General features: G+C 38.1%; 1 protein-coding gene and 7 non-coding genes across 8 annotated transcripts; 7 read left to right on the top strand and 1 right to left on the bottom strand.

The window, feature by feature from the left end:
• The first annotated feature begins 267 nt into the window (after nt 1-267).
• Trnaf-gaa (transfer RNA phenylalanine (anticodon GAA)) lies at nt 268-340 on the top strand. The gene has a single exon. It is a non-coding gene; the product is annotated as a tRNA-Phe (tRNA).
• A 975-nt stretch (nt 341-1315) lies between these two features.
• Trnaf-gaa (transfer RNA phenylalanine (anticodon GAA)) lies at nt 1316-1388 on the top strand. Its single transcript has one exon. It is a non-coding gene; the product is annotated as a tRNA-Phe (tRNA).
• A 975-nt stretch (nt 1389-2363) lies between these two features.
• On the top strand, nt 2364-2436 carry Trnaf-gaa (transfer RNA phenylalanine (anticodon GAA)). The gene has a single exon. It is a non-coding gene; the product is annotated as a tRNA-Phe (tRNA).
• A 975-nt stretch (nt 2437-3411) lies between these two features.
• Nucleotides 3412-3484, top strand: Trnaf-gaa (transfer RNA phenylalanine (anticodon GAA)). The gene has a single exon. It is a non-coding gene; the product is annotated as a tRNA-Phe (tRNA).
• Nucleotides 3485-4450: 966 nt separating this feature from the next.
• Trnaf-gaa (transfer RNA phenylalanine (anticodon GAA)) lies at nt 4451-4523 on the top strand. The gene has a single exon. It is a non-coding gene; the product is annotated as a tRNA-Phe (tRNA).
• A 7757-nt stretch (nt 4524-12280) lies between these two features.
• On the bottom strand, nt 12281-13111 carry LOC128187928 (uncharacterized). Its single transcript, XM_052858613.1, has 2 exons — nt 12751-13111; nt 12281-12546 (listed from the first exon to the last, which is right to left on the bottom strand). Exons 1-2 carry the CDS (start codon nt 13109-13111, stop codon nt 12281-12283), a joined length of 627 nt encoding a protein of 208 aa, XP_052714573.1.
• Nucleotides 13112-15076: 1965 nt separating this feature from the next.
• Nucleotides 15077-15149, top strand: Trnaf-gaa (transfer RNA phenylalanine (anticodon GAA)). Its single transcript has one exon. It is a non-coding gene; the product is annotated as a tRNA-Phe (tRNA).
• A 975-nt stretch (nt 15150-16124) lies between these two features.
• Nucleotides 16125-16197, top strand: Trnaf-gaa (transfer RNA phenylalanine (anticodon GAA)). Its single transcript has one exon. It is a non-coding gene; the product is annotated as a tRNA-Phe (tRNA).
• The last annotated feature ends 1275 nt before the right edge of the window (nt 16198-17472 follow it).

The following is a 17472-nucleotide window of genomic DNA, read 5'->3' as shown; positions in this document are numbered from 1 at the left end:
ATCTCTACATCAAACTCCACGTTGTAGATAACAACTAGAAAGATAATAGCAGACTGTTAAACAGGTAAAATAGTTGCATGGCTATAGTTTAAAACCTTTTAAATTAAAAAGAAATTAATCCAGGTAACCCCTTCTATTTAGATATCCTCTTTTTGAAATACAGAGTGGAGATTACACATCCGTTACAAGCGCTGGAAAAGACAAGCATACCTCATTATTTAAAATTGATTATTTAAAAATTTTGCACCTGTTTACAGGTAAATATCAGCCGGAATAGCTCAGTTGGGAGAGCGTTAGACTGAAGATCTAAAGGCCCCCGGTTCAATCCCGGGTTCCGGCACGGAACACTCCGGCGGCTGATACATTTTTATCCTTTTGAATAATTGATGACCTCTTGGACATAAAATATGAGACCAAAATAAAAGATTGACTTGGATGCTGTAAATTTTTATTGGGAATCTGAAGGAGAATCCAGATGGTAAGCTCAACCATCGATTCAGATTTGGAGGCTTCAAATGTTGATCAGTTCTCAGCGACATGACGATGCCAATATTGTTACTGAATAAATCGACTGTGGACAAGCTGTAATTGTAAGTAACTTTACAGTATGCCTTCAAATAGCTTGATGGCTCCAGCGTTGACTGAAATAGTAATAGACTGACGATCGTAAAACCTTAACTCCAAGCAAATAAACTTCTTCAAGATATTTTATCGTTTTCATTAAATAAATGCAAAACCCTGTGAAAATTGCAGATACATGTACAGTTCTGAAAGACAGTTCTGTCATATCTTGACATAAAACACGATCTGATGAAAAACACGCAAATAAAATGTCAAAATGGACCCTTTTGCAGTTTGCTTGCATCGTTCATTAGGGTTACCAAAATGTGTTCCGTTTTGATTATCTAAAATAAAAATCCACAAGAACTTCTGGTGGCTCGGGATGGCATTCTAGATGTATTGTATGCCCGCTCTTGCTTTCAAAGGATCCAAATGGACTGTTACGCAGTTTGTTTTCTTTGCACATTTGCCTTATTTTTAATATGTTCCGTTTTCTTGATCTAGACGAAAGTGTCAACCTCAAGTTTTCTCATTACATTTCAAAATGTTGAGAGTGTTTGACATGTTTTTCTTGTTTTTGTTCAAGTATAACGACACAAGGCAACTGTCTGGAAGCATAAACATTATGATGGAAATACAGTCAATCATCGATCCAGATTATTGGTGAAACAATATCAGGTTATAGAATACATTTCTTGATTATTTGAAGTATTGGTTTTTCACCTGATTTGATCCCGTTTCCAGGTGAGTATCAGCCGGAATAGCTCAGTTGGGAGAGCGTTAGACTGAAGATCTAAAGGCCCCCGGTTCAATCCCGGGTTCCGGCACGGAACACTCCGGCGGCTGATACATTTTTATCCTTTTGAATAATTGATGACCTCTTGGACATAAAATATGAGACCAAAATAAAAGATTGACTTGGATGCTGTAAATTTTCATTGAGAATCTGAAGGAGAATCCAGATGGTAAGCTCAACCATCGATTCAGATTTGGAAGCTTCAAATGTAGATCAGTTCTCAGCGACATGACGATGCCAATATTGTTACTGAATAAATCGGCTGTATCAAAGCTGTAATTGTAAGTAACTTTACAGTATGCCTTCAAATAGCTTGATGGCTCCAGCGTTGACTGAAATAGTAATAGACTGACGATCGTAAAACCTTAACTCCAAGCAAATAAACTTCTTCAATATATTTTATTGTTTTAATCAAATAAATGCAAAAGCCTATGAAAATTGCAGATACATGTACAGTTCTGAAAGACAGTTCTGTCATATCTTGACATAAAACACGATCTGATGATGAACACGCAAATAAAATGTCAAGATGGACCCTTTTGCAGTTTGCTTGCATCGTTTATTAGGGTTACCAAAATGTGTTCCGTTTTGATTATCTAAAATAAAAATCCACAAGAACTTCTGATGGCTCGGGATGTTATTCTAGTTGTATTGTATGCCCGTTCTTGCTTTCAAGAGATCCAAATGGACTTTTACGCAGTTTGTTTTCTTTGCACATTTGCCTTATTTTTAATATGTTCCGTTTTCTTGATCTAGACGAAAGTGTCAACCTCAAGTTTTCTCATTACATTTCAAAATGTTAAGAGTGTTTGACATGTTTTTCTTGTTTTTGCTCAGGTATAACGACACAAGGCAACTGTCTGGAAGCATAAACATTATGATGGAAATACAGTCAATCATCGATCCAAATTATTGGTAAAACAATATCAGGTTATAGAATACATTTCTTGATCATTTGAAGTATTGGTTTTTCACCTGTTTTGATCCCGTTTCCAGGTGAGTATCAGCCGGAATAGCTCAGTTGGGAGAGCGTTAGACTGAAGATCTAAAGGCCCCCGGTTCAATCCCGGGTTCCGGCACGGAACACTCTGGCGGCTGATACATTTTTATCCTTTTGAATAATAGATGACCTCTTGGACATAAAATATGAGACCAAAATAAAAGATTGACATGGATGCTGTAAATTATCATTGAGAATGTGAATGAGAATCCAGATGGTAAGCTCAACCATCTATTCAGATTTGGAAGCTTCAAATGTAGATCAGTTCTCAGCGACATGACGATGCCAATATTGTTACTGAATAAATCGGCTGTGGACAAGCTGTAATTGTAAGTAACTTTACAGTATGCCTTCAAATAGCTTGATGGCTCCAGCGTTGACTGAAATAGTAATAGACTGACGATCGTAAAACGTTATCTCCAAGCAAATAAACTTCTTCAAGATATTTTATCGTTTTAATTAAATAAATGCAAAAGCCTATGAAAATTGCAGATACATGTACAGTTCTGAAAGACAGTTCTGTCATATCTTGACATAAAACACGATCTGATGAAAAACACGCAAATGAAATGTCAAAATGGACCCTTTTGCAGTTTGCTTGCATCGTTCATTAGGGTTACCAAAATGTGTTCCGTTTTGATTATCTAAAATAAAAATCCACAAGAACTTCTGGTGGCTCGGGATGGCATTCTAGTTGTATTGTATGCCCGCTCTTGCTTTCAAAGGATCCAAATGGACTGTTACGCAGTTTGCTTTCTTTGCACATTTGCCTTATTTTTAATATGTTCCGTTTTCTTGATCTAGACGAAAGTGTCAACCTCAAGTTTTCTCATTACATTTCAAAATGTTGAGAGTGTTTGACATGTTTTTCTTGTTTTTGTTCAAGTATAACGACACAAGGCAACTGTCTGGAAGCATAAACATTATGATGGAAATACAGTCAATCATCGATCCAGATTATTGGTGAAACAATATCAGGTTATAGAATACATTTCTTGATCATTTGAAGTATTGGTTTTTCACCTGTTTTGATCCCGTTTCCAGGTGAGTATCAGCCGGAATAGCTCAGTTGGGAGAGCGTTAGACTGAAGATCTAAAGGCCCCCGGTTCAATCCCGGGTTCCGGCACGGAACACTCCGGCGGCTGATACATTTTTATCCTTTTGAATAATAGATGACCTCTTGGACTAAAAATTTGAGACCAAAATAAAAGATTGACATGGATGCTGTAAGTTATCATTGAGAATCTGAAGGAGAATCCAGATGGTAAGCTCAACCATCGATTCAGATTTGGAAGCTTCAAATGTAGATCAGTTCTCAGCGAAATGACGATGCCAATATTGTTACTGAATAAATCGGCTGTGGCAAAGCTGTAAATGTAAGTAACTTTACAGTATGCCTTCAAATAGCTTGATGGCTCCAGCGTTGACTGAAATAGTAATAGACTGACGATCGTAAAACCTTAACTCCAAGCAAATAAACTTCTTCAAGATATTTTATCGTTTTAATTAAATAAATGCAAAAGCCTATGAAAATTGCAGATACATGTACAGTTCTGAAAGACAGTTCTGTCATATCTTGACATAAAACACGATCTGATGAAAAACACGCAAATAAAATGTCAAAATGGACCCTTTTGCAGTTTGCTTGCATCGTTCATTAGGGTTACCAAAATGTGTTCCGTTTTGATTATCTAAAATAAAAATCCACAAGAACTTCTGGTGGCTCGGGATGGCATTCTAGATGTATTGTATGCCCGCTCTTGCTTTCAAAGGATCCAAATGGACTGTTACGCAGTTTGTTTTCTTTGCACATTTGCCTTATTTTTAATATGTTCCGTTTTCTTAATCTAGACGAAAGTGTCAACCTCAAGTTTTCTCATTACATTTCAAAATGTTGAGAGTGTTTGACATGTTTTTGTTCAAGTATAACGACACAAGGCAACTGTCTGGAAGCATAAACATTATGATGGAAATACAGTCAATCATTGATCCAGATTATTGGTGAAACAATATCAGGTTATAGAATACATTTCTTGATCATTTGAAGTATTGGTTTTTCACCTGTTTTGATCCCGTTTCCAGGTGAGTATCAGCCGGAATAGCTCAGTTGGGAGAGCGTTAGACTGAAGATCTAAAGGCCCCCGGTTCAATCCCGGGTTCCGGCACGGAACACTCTGGCGGCTGATACATTTTTATCCTTTTGAATAATAGATGACCTCTTGGACTAAAAATTTGAGACCAAAATAAAAGATTGACATGGATGCTGTAAATTATCATTGAGAATCTGAAGGAGAATCCAGATGGTAAGATCAACCATCGATTCAGATTTGGAAGCTTCAAATGTAGATCAGTTCTCAGCGACATGACGATGCCAATATTGTTACTGAATAAATCGGCTGTGGACAAGCTGTAATTGTAAGTAACTTTACAGTATGCCTTCAAATAGCTTGATGGCTCCAGCGTTGACTGAAATAGTAATAGACTGACGATCGTAAAACGTTATCTCCAAGCAAATAAACTTCTTCAAGATATTTTATCGTTTTAATTAAATAAATGCAAAAGCCTATGAAAATTGCAGATACATGTACAGTTCTGAAAGACAGTTCTGTCATATCTTGACATAAAACACGATCTGATGAAAAACACGCAAATGAAATGTCAAAATGGACCCTTTTGCAGTTTGCTTGCATCGTTCATTAGGGTTACCAAAATGTGTTCCGTTTTGATTATCTAAAATAAAAATCCACAAGAACTTCTGGTGGCTCGGGATGGCATTCTAGTTGTATTGTATGCCCGCTCTTGCTTTCAAAGGATCCAAATGGACTGTTACGCAGTTTGCTTTCTTTGCACATTTGCCTTATTTTTAATATGTTCCGTTTTCTTGATCTAGACGAAAGTGTCAACCTCAAGTTTTCTCATTACATTTCAAAATGTTGAGAGTGTTTGACATGTTTTTCTTGTTTTTGTTCAAGTATAACGACACAAGGCAACTGTCTGGAAGCATAAACATTATGATGGAAATACAGTCAATCATCGATCCAAATTATTGGTAAAACAATATCAGGTTATAGAATACATTTCTTGATCATTTGAAGTATTGGTTTTTCACCTGTTTTGATCCCGTTTCCAGGTGAGTATCAGCCGGAATAGCTCAGTTGGGAGAGCGTTAGACTGAAGATCTAAAGGCCCCCGGTTCAAAAGGTGGGGGCTGTTCTTCAGTCTCTGAATCTACCAGAAATTAACAGCGATTCAGTTTTCAACTGATTTTTATTTAAAGAATTTGCCACTAATTAAAGCATAATTTTGAAATATTAAACTTACATATAAGTATTTATAATTATTATTTGTTATTGCCACATGTTATCACTTAATTATCTAAAAAAAAATATAAATTTTTGATAATAAATATAAATGTTTAAATGAATTATTTCACTTTTGTCACTATTATATACCCACCAGGGTTCGAACCTGGATCTCTTGTCAAAAAGACAAGTATGCTTCTATTGCATCATGGGAATTTTAAGTGACAGAAAGTTTTCAAAGTCCTAATTAGTCCTAATTAAAGATACTAAAAAACTTTCCCTCTGCTTTATGAGACATACAGTATTCTTACTATATGTCTCTAAGGGCTTGGGACCTTCTAGTTAAGCAGTTAGCTAAACTAGGCAGCATTAAAAGTTTTTTTTTACAATGTTTTTTGGGTTTTTGTGGTTTTTTTGTTTTTTTTCAAATTTTGGTTTCAGTGAAGACTCTCACTTGTCACCTGAAGAGAGATCTTCTTTTGTAGTCTTCTCAACAGGCATGCAGGTCTTGTCTGCCTTTGCTTTCCTCTTGCCATATCCTTTTCCTCTCAACTCCGCCTTCCAAGCATCACAGGATATTGCAGTCTTTAAGGGACAGTAAATGTTTCCGAAGTACTGCTGATGGCCTCCTCCTGACCTGTCCTCTCCACATTTACCACAAGAAGTGACAAGGGCCTTCTTAACATAGGGTCTTTTGAAGTTCCCTTCCTCCACTGACTGCTGTTTCTTCTTGTGGTAGTGCTTGGTAGAGTATGGTACATGTATTATGGGAACCTGAGATGGCACTGGGGCTATTTTCACTGGAGGAATGTTGGAAATTGCGACGGGTTGGTCAAACACTGGTTGCTCTGGAAAAATCCTCCGTCTTCCTTTGGTGCTTTGTCCAACCGTGGATAGATTCACCATGAATCCATGGGGGTCTGCCGTTCCAGTCTCGAAGGCCTTTGGTTTTAGGATTGGAAGGGGCAGTGGCTGGGCCGCAACAGACGGGGCTCCTTGTAGTTTTAGACCCTGCTCCAGTGTTTCCTTCTCCCTTCTTTTCCCTCTTGCACTATACCTGCATTTCAAAAAGGGAAAATTTATTTCTTGCATAGCTGATACTTTGAATGATTGCAAATAAACTTTTTAACTAGATATAAAAATGGCATACCATGCTGTCAGAGTGCGCTGGTTAACATCTGGCAGTTGAAGATTGGTCTCTGCCAATATTTTGCCGTTGCTGAATATCATCTCACGCACTCTGTTGTAGGCGTCCACAACCGCTTTCCACCTTGGTTGGCGTCTTCCATCTTTGGAAGTTGAGGACGGAAAAGCCATACAGAGCCGTGAGATGAAGGCCTCCTGATACCTGTTTGTGTCTGGCCAGGCTGCAGGACCGAGATGTGGGGCCAATGCACACCTGTTTTAAGAAAGGAGATTTGATCAAAATATGATTATATTAGATTATTTCATTATTGCAAGTATAAAAATCAAAATAAAGAATAAACACATAAATAATTACCGCTTCACATTTTGCACTCCAGGTACAAGGTCCACTCTGGTTGACTTTGGGGCTTTAAATCTCCCTTTGATCAATTGCTGCTTAAAGTTGTCTCTAAACTTAGATGGCGCTTGGTCAAAGGGAGCAAGACTGTCCCACAACCTGATCAATCTGTCAGCATCAGCATTTGAGATGACTGGTGGCTCTTTGCTCCTTAAGTGGTAAAGGCAATCTGCCAGCGCAGCCACATGCTGATAGCCTCCAACATTGTCAGGTCCGACCGCCTCCTATTTATAAGAATGTGATTATAGTACATGTACATATCATTTTAGAGGACTGGATGGTTAGACCAATTTTAGACTATATTGATCTCTTTGAGAAGAAGGGATCTGTTTAGAGATAAAAGAAAATGTTTATTCTTCTTTAAAGCTTAATAAAAGAACTTTATTTTTATCAAATAATAGTTTATTGCTTAAAATATTAAATCTAAAATTTAAGGTGTATCTTGACCACAGAGGCTCCTTAATGTTTATTCTGAATTAATACAGCAAGAAGACTGAAGCAAGAAACTTACATCTTGTGTAGATGTGCCGGTCTCTGGTGTGGAAGCAGTCTTTGATGGAGAGGACTGTTGAGCTGAAATTTTAACAAATCCATTAGATGAAGTTTAGAATGATATGTTAATTCCAACACACAATGAGTTCAATGGGATTAATTTATTAAAATTGCTAGTAAATATACCTGTAGTTAACGATGAGCTGCCTTGCTGTGTGGGCAGAAACGAATTAACTACATTTACTGTCAGGTCTTCAACTTCCTCATCCTCAAACCCCTCATCAGTCGTAGGACTCTCTCTCCCCTCAGCTGCCTCATTTACTTCCTCTTCCTCTTCTTCTCCAATCTTCTCTGCGGCTGCCAGACGACCATCTAAAGATTTTCCTGTTTGCTTATACAGGTACTCGATGCCAATAGCTTCACCTGAAAAATAAAAAGGTTCAGTTAATGTTATGCTAGAAGAGTCCAATCATATTTACCAGTAATGATGACCAGATCTTATATTTATACCTGTATATTTCCGGGGATCCTTGTAATTAAGAAATATCTTCTTCCCTAGCATTTCTTCCCCCAGGCGGTTGACATTGTGCTTCAAGGAGGCTGAATAGCACACTGGATCTGAAGCAGTGTCAATGGCAGCAGCCAACCTGTCTTCATTCCATCTGTACACCCCTTCCAGCAGGTAAACCTGGAAATTGTTGGCATTTGCACTTCTACCTGTAGATAAATAAATACCGGGTACATGTATATTAGAAGCCAGATATGGCAGAAATATGACAATCATAAGCAATAGTAATGCATTTGCATGCATACCTGGAATGAAGTGTTGCATATGTAGATGAAATGACTCCAGGGAGGTTGACCCTCGGGCACAGCGAAACACCGGCTGTGAAATTCCACCCTTCTTCAGAGATCCGGTTTGGGTGTAAAGCTGCACTCCCTCCGGATCCTGGAGACAGACAACGTGGTTCTTCTGAATTCTCCAGATCTCCCAGATCCGCTCATGGTGAAACAATGGTACCCCCATCGTATCTCGACCACGTTCACCATCAAACATCTCAAGGAGCATCTGGATCATGGAGATGGTTTCCTCTGCTCCCCTGGTGGTTCGGCGGCAGTGAAGAGCCATTTCCTTCCTTGACAGTCTGTCTATTACATCCTGCTCAGTTGGCTCAGGGATCTTGTTGTTGACCATTTCTGAGCGCTTGGCTGCTTTAAGTAGAGTCAAATCATCCCTATCCCATTTGAAAATGGCATGAGACAACTGACTCATGAATGTACCGTACAGACGATGTGTGTCAGTCGTCACTCCAACAGCCAAGCGTCTCATAAAATGCAAGATGTCAAGTCGGACTGCAAGGTCAAGCCAGGCGTCGCGAAAGATGTCTATGAGCTGGGAGGCTCCACAGCAGTGGCTGTCCACATATAGAAGAACCGGAGGAGGCATCTCTGCATCTCGGTATCTTTGGACAATACCCGCAGCCATGGATTCTAGCCCAACGCCTTCACCTGCTGTCATGACGCTCTGCAGGACCTGGCCAATCTCATTACTGATGTTAGCTGCCCATGAGACAGTCCTTGCAGCCTGACCAGCCAACTTCTTTGTCACCTGTAATATTTAATAAAATCACATAGTATCTATATTTAAAGAAAATGCTCTTATTCAACAATATATTCATAAAGATACAGAAATAATGATAGCCATTGAGAAACATAAATTATTTTTACTTTTTTGGTGGAGTCCATCTTTAGAATTTTGCCAAAAGTGGAGGTGATGGCAGCTTTCAGTTCATCAATGTGGCCGGTCACCTCCTGACAGTAGACAACAATGAACCACTGATATGTTGGCACAGCGAGTTGTTTTGGTGGTTCCTCAACCGTGCTGGGGGACAGGAGTCTGGACTTGGCAGCTACAGAAAACAACTTGCACTCTTGCAAATATTGCACCATCTTTGATGCCCAGACTGAGTTGTGAAGCTCGCTTATTTGCTTCTGTAGCTGTGTTGGACTATTTCCTTTAAAAAAAAAAAATTAAAGAACCAAACAAATAATTCATGAGCATGAGTATGATCTAAATCATGTTTTTCCTGTTAAATTTTGTACAATAAAAGTCTCACCTAAACCACGTTGGTGCATCATGAACATCACCCTGGCATCACATGCTGTCTTGTACAGCATATGGATAGGAAATTTACATCTAGTGGAAGGATCTAACTGATCTAAGATACATTGGTTCCAGCTAATCTGGTTCTTTTTGCAACTCGAACAATGTAAATACTCTCCGGCTAGAATGTAAAACCCATCGATGTCCAGAACAAGGCGGGTGTTTCTGTACGGTACTTGTTTCGTCAGCTCCGTTTTCGTGCAGATGGGACACTTCAGTTGGATTTTAAACATCCGAAGAGGCATCCACAAGAAAAGGCGGTGACCAAAGTACCTCTCTGGCTTAGGCCTCTGGTTTGGAATGAGCTGGGCCTGGGGGGGATCGTACCACAGGCGGTCTATTTTCCTGTCATCCAGCTCAGGCTTACCCTTGGCATTGAAAGAGAACAGAGCCTTAGATATCCAAGGAATGTCCTCTGGAGGCAGACATGATTTCCAGCTCTCTATGATAGGATACTCTGTACAAAAGGATAAATAATGCAAATGAAAAAAAGGCAACTCATCCTGTCACATGCAATATCATCTTAAAAATTTCATTAATTCTCTTTCAAGTTAAAAAAATTACCATGTCTAACTGGCTGAAGGTTCAGAGTCTGCATTTGTGGTGTAGCTGTCACTGATGAAGTCGCTGATGAAGCTGGTGGTAGCCTTGTTGACGTAGCCGTTGGTGGCAGTGTCACTGTGGTAGCTGATGGTGGCAGTGTCACTGATTGAGTAGGAGTTGGAGGCGATACCGACGGACTCACTGGTGGAGGCGATACTGACGGACTCACTGGTGGAGGCGATACTGACGGACTCAATGACGGAGGCAACACTGACGGACTAACTGAAGGAGGCAACACTGACGGACTCACTGATGGAAGCAACTCTGACGGAGTCACTGGTGGAGGCAACACTGACGGACTCACTGATGGAAGCAACTCTGACGGAGTCACTTGTGGAGGCAACACTGACGGACTCACTGATGGAAGCAACTCTGACGGAGTCACTGGTGGAGGCGACATTGACGGAGTCTCTAGAAGAGGCGACACTGACGGAGGCAACACCGACGGAGGCAACATTGACGGACTAACTGACGGAGGCAACTCTGACGGACTAACTGACGGAGGCAACACTGACGGACTAACTGACGGAGGCAACACTGACGGACTAACTGACGGAGGCAACACTGACAGACTCACTGATGGAGATGACAATGATAATCCAGAACTCACTGAGATCTCTGAAGTTTCCACAACTACAACTGCAACAGGATGCAATATCAAATAAAATGTTTGAAGATCATATTATATAGTATTAAATAAAAGAGTTAGCTTTATTTTCAGTTTTGTAGTGTATTTACCATTTTTTGTTGGTTTACTTGGCTTGGCTGATCTTTGTCGACTCGGAGCCAAGGTGTCCTTTGCCGTCAGAAGATGGGGGCGGGTCTTCTGAGGGCTTTTGACAGTGCGAAGATCTGAAAGGAAAACAAGAAGTGTAAATATATGAGCTTAATATCTAAAACAAAATATGCGATCGGAGAGAAATATCAGCTTCGCTTACTGACCTTTCTGTCGAGGAGGCACTAATGAAAGAGGATTGGTAAAGCTTGGCGAGCTTGTCGATGCAGAGGATTCTACAATGCATTACATTGCAATCAATCACAAGTATTATTTCCAATTAATCAACTATACCAAATTTTATTCACCGAAAAAAGTCAAAAATTTCTTGTAATACCTTTGGTTGATATACACGTTTATAGGTCAGAGGAGGCTTTAGTATATTGTGTGATCAGAAAGGAAGACTTGATGGTGCATAGCATATAGGGCACATGAATATGTATTATTGATATTGAACGAAAGGTGAAATGATTGGTGTAGTATTACACATTACACTATTAGTGTTAAAATTGATATCATCATAAACAATATGATGAACAGAGTTAGGAATGTAAGCTACAAAACCAGCCTAAAAATGATTTTGATGATCAATATGATATGAAACACAGAAGCAGAAACCACAGAGAACAAAAGCCACACTACATTAAACAAAAGCTATATGTAAATATGTACATGTATGATATTTTAATACTCCACACCACACCACTGACTAATTACACTTACCATAAAATGCTGAAGTCTATATAGAGCTAATACAGAAGTTTAACACAATATTATATAATTTACTATTTATATCAAACTAAACGAGGACACAATATCAGTTACTTTTTAACACAATATTATATAATTTACTATTTATATCAAACTAAACGAGGACACAATATCAGTTACTTTTTGATTCATATATAGATATTGATAAGAAATTATGCTTTATGAAAAATCAGTAAATTCACTTAAATTTAAAATCTTTATTTTTATATACTTTAAACAAGTGTTTATAGATAGACTTATTTGACGAAAAAGACTTAAGAATTGATTAAAAATTAAAAATTACCTTTCAACAGATTGCTTTCTATTTTTTCTACTTCTCCTAATAACGCAGTATCTGAAAAATCATCCACAGACATCTTCCTCGGACTCGGTATCTTTGGTTTAACAACCGGACGAGATCTGGCAGCTTGCTCACGCTGTACTTTCCTCGCCTCCGCAGCAGGAAGATGTGAAAATAAGAACTCTGGTGTTAACGGAGGCTTTTTCTTTTCCTCTTCTTTCAGTCGCTGCTGCTTTTTCAATTCGACAACTTCTCGACCTAGGATATTATATCAATTTTAGACAAAGTAACCTCTTAATTATCAAGTAACATTAAGTTTAATGAATTTTTAATTTTATTATTCAAATATTGAGAAGAATGTTAACTTCTATATTTATCATTTGTTATTAGTATATCATGTATATATATGTTACCGACTTTTTGTTTAATTTATAAAATATGAATATATAAGCCATTACTTACCTTCAGGGAAAGAGAGTAGGTAATCCTTAAACGCATGCTTGTTCTGAGACAAGGGAGCCTGAGTGATCGTCTCTCTCCTCATTGCATCTACAAGCCAGCCCGCATAACCGAGGCCGTTTTCCACCATCCATAAAAATGTCTGGCCCCGATATTTCCCAAATTGGATGGGGAATTGTCCATGAAGAATTTGGACATTCTTCGGATCACCATTTTTGGATTTTACAGCCCTAACTGCCTTGGCTTTGACTTGTGACGGCGGCTCACATAATCCCGGCATAGATTTGACCAGGCCTTTCTCTGCCTCTTCCCTCCTGTACAACAAGAGGTCCCCATTTCTTGTTCGCCGGAAATGAGGCAACATGCTGTAAATTTGGTGGATGATCAAACAAAATTGGATGAAAGTTGAAGCTATCAGAAGTCTTGCTGCATGAATATGTGAATCTCCACAATGTTGTTCTTACAATATTTACATTGTTTTATTTATAAAGTTGTAATTAAGAGTATTTAATTACAGGTCCATATGCATATATTCGAATACTGTATGAAAAATTGTGCCCCACTCTTAATTAATATAATATAGATAATTTTGATACTCATATCACCTGTTACAAAGGTGTGTAAAACAGTTGGATATTTACATGAATTAATTACAGATGCAATAATGTAAATTCAAAATATTTCCAAAGCACATGGTACTGATTATAAACACGGTCTTATCTACCTATGTTCGTCTCTTATTTATACACCACGGAGAGGTGAAAAGTCATAAATGAACGTTGCTGAAACAGGTGTATGAGGATAAGGGGGGGGGGGAGGTCATGTTGTTGATAAATACCGGCTAAAACCCATTAAGATAAGCGTGAAAGCCTGATAAGATAATAACACTATGTTACACACATTCATTCATAGATGTCAACAATTAATTATGTGCAGTTAATTGCTAGAAAAAGCGATTGAACTAAATAGGTCATGTCGTACATCGAAGCGGAGAAAAGGGGGGATGTAATAAATTGTCTACTTACATGTTTTTCTTCCTTTGTCAGTCCAAAAAATCACTTCAACGGAATCTAATCCACTAAAAGCTGTACAATCTAGGCGATTACTAACTTTAATACCACTAATTTCATACAAAATTTTCACAAAAACACTATATTGACAACCGGTAAATATCACATCCAATATGGCGGAATAATCAGGGGCAGATAACTCCAATATTTACTCTTCTCAGCAGCATCATCTCATTGGCCAATTTATGGTAGATTTGTGGTAGATTTGCAGTGGAACTGAGGTTACTGATTGGCTGGCTTAGACTGAAGAATGAAACACTCGGAGTTCAATCCCGGGTTCCGGCACGGAACACTCCGGCGGCTGATACATTTTTATCCTTTTGAATAATAGATGACCTCTTGGACTAAAAATTTGAGACCAAAATAAAAGATTGACATGGATGCTGTAAGTTATCATTGAGAATCTGAAGGAGAATCCAGATGGTAAGCTCAACCATCGATTCAGATTTGGAAGCTTCAAATGTAGATCAGTTCTCAGCGACATGACGATGCCAATATTGTTACTGAATAAATCGGCTGTGGCAAAGCTGTAATTGTAAGTAACTTTACAGTATGCCTTCAAATAGCTTGATGGCTCCAGCGTTGACTGAAATAGTAATAGACTGACGATCGTAAAACCTTAACTCCAAGCAAATAAACTTCTTCAAGATATTTTATCGTTTTAATTAAATAAATGCAAAAGCCTATGAAAATTGCAGATACATGTACAGTTCTGAAAGACAGTTCTGTCATATCTTGACATAAAACACGATCTGATGAAAAACACGCAAATGAAATGTCAAAATGGACCCTTTTGCAGTTTGCTTGCATCGTTCATTAGGGTTACCAAAATGTGTTCCGTTTTGATTATCTAAAATAAAAATCCACAAGAACTTCTGGTGGCTCGGGATGGCATTCTAGTTGTATTGTATGCCCGCTCTTGCTTTCAAAGGATCCAAATGGACTGTTACGCAGTTTGCTTTCTTTGCACATTTGCCTTATTTTTAATATGTTCCGTTTTCTTGATTTAGACGAAAGTGTCAACCTCAAGATTTCTCATTACATTTCAAAATGTTGAGAGTGTTTGACATGTTTTTCTTGTTTTTGTTCAAGTATAACGACACAAGGCAACTGTCTGGAAGCATAAACATTATGATGGAAATACAGTCAATCATCGATCCAAATTATTGGTGAAACAATATCAGGTTATAGAATACATTTCTTGATCATTTGAAGTATTGGTTTTTACCTGTTTTGATCCCGTTTCCAGGTGAGTATCAGCCGGAATAGCTCAGTTGGAAGAGCGTTAGACTGAAGATCTAAAGGCCCCCGGTTCAATCCCGGGTTCCGGCACGGAACATTCCGGCGGCTGATACGTTTTTATCCTTTTGAATAATTGATGACCTCTTGGACATAAAATATGAGACCAAAATAAAAGATTGACATGGATGCTGTAAATTTTCATTGAGAATCTGAAGGAGAATCCAAATGGTAAGCTCAACCATCGATTCAGATTTGGAGGCCTCAAATGTTGATCAGTTCTCAGCGACATGACGATGCCAATATTGTTACTGAATAAATCGGCTGTGGCAAAGCTGTAAATGTAAGTAACTTTACAGTATGCCTTCAAATAGCTTGATGGCTCCAGCGTTGACTGAAATAGTAATAGACTGACGATCGTAAAACCTTAACTCCAAGCAAATAAACTTCTTCAATATATTTTATCGTTTTAATTAAATAAATGCAAAAGCCTATGAAAATTGCAGATACATGTACAGTTCTGAAAGACAGTTCTGTCATATCTTGACATAAAACACGATCTGATGAAAAACACGGAAATGAAATGTCAAAATGGACCCTTTTGCAGTTTGCTTGCATCGTTCATTAGGGTTACCAAAATGTGTTCCGTTTTGATTATCTAAAATAAAAATCCACAAGAACTTCTGGTGGCTCGGGATGGCATTCTAGATGTATTGTATGCCCGCTCTTGCTTTCAAAGGATCCAAATGGACTGTTACGCAGTTTGTTTTCTTTGCACATTTGCCTTATTTTTAATATGTTCCGTTTTCTTGATCTAGACGAAAGTGTCAACCTCAAGTTTTCTCATTACATTTCAAAATGTTGAGAGTGTTTGACATGTTTTTCTTGTTTTTGCTCAAGTATAACGACACAAGGCAACTGTCTGGAAGCATAAACATTATGATGGAAATACAGTCAATCATCGATCCAGATTATTGGTGAAACAATATCAGGTTATAGAATACATTTCTTGATCATTTGAAGTATTGGTTTTTCACCTGTTTTGATCCCGTTTCCAGGTGAGTATCAGCCGGAATAGCTCAGTTGGGAGAGCGTTAGACTGAAGATCTAAAGGCCCCCGGTTCAATCCCGGGTTCCGGCACGGAACACTCCGGCGGCTGATACATTTTTATCCTTTTGAATAATAGATGACCTCTTGGACTAAAAATTTGAGACCAAAATAAAAGATTGACATGGATGCTGTAAGTTATCATTGAGAATCTGAAGGAGAATCCAGATGGTAAGCTCAACCATCGATTCAGATTTGGAAGCTTCAAATGTAGATCAGTTCTCAGCGACATGACGATGCCAATATTGTTACTGAATAAATCGGCTGTGGCAAAGCTGTAAATGTAAGTAACTTTACAGTATGCCTTCAAATAGCTTGATGGCTCCAGCGTTGACTGAAATAGTAATAGACTGACGATCGTAAAACCTTAACTCCAAGCAAATAAACTTCTTCAAGATATTTTATCGTTTTAATTAAATAAATGCAAAAGCCTATGAAAATTGCAGATACATGTACAGTTCTGAAAGACAGTTCTGTCATATCTTGACATAAAACACGATCTGATGAAAAACACGCAAATGAAATGTCAAAATGGACCCTTTTGCAGTTTGCTTGCATCGTTCATTAGGGTTACCAAAATGTGTTCCGTTTTGATTATCTAAAATAAAAATCCACAAGAACTTCTGGTGGCTCGGGATGGCATTCTAGATGTATTGTATGCCCGCTCTTGCTTTCAAAGGATCCAAATGGACTGTTACGCAGTTTGCTTTCTTTGCACATTTGCCTTATTTTTAATATGTTCCGTTTTCTTGATCTAGACGAAAGTGTCAACCTCAAGTTTTCTCATTACATTTCAAAATGTTGAGAGTGTTTGACATGTTTTTGCTCAAGTATAACGACACAAGGCAACTGTCTGGAAGCATAAACATTATGATGGAAATACAGTCAATCATCGATCCAGATTATTGGTGAAACAATATCAGGTTATAGAATACATTTCTTGATCATTTGAAGTATTGGTTTTTCACCTGTTTTGATCCCGTTTCCAGGTGAGTATCAGCCGGAATAGCTCAGTTGGGAGAGCGTTAGACTGAAGATCTAAAGGCCCCCGGTTCAAAAGGTGGGGGCTGTTCTTCAGTCTCTGAATCTACCAGAAATTAACAGCGATTCAGTTTTCAACTGATTTTTATTTAAAGAATTGGCCACTAATTAAAGCATAATTTTGAAATATTAAACTTACATATAAGTATTTATAATTATTATTTGTTATTGCCACATGTTATCACTTAAATTATCTAAAAAAAAATATAAATTTTTGATAATAAATATAAATGTTTAAATGAATTATTTCACTTTTGTCACTATTAT

This window comes from Crassostrea angulata, chromosome 6, assembly GCF_025612915.1.
Source record: "Crassostrea angulata isolate pt1a10 chromosome 6, ASM2561291v2, whole genome shotgun sequence".
Lineage (NCBI taxonomy): Eukaryota > Metazoa > Mollusca > Bivalvia > Ostreida > Ostreidae > Magallana > Magallana angulata.
Note: the sequence above shows the minus strand (reverse complement) of the source record. Positions and strands in the feature narration are given on the sequence as shown.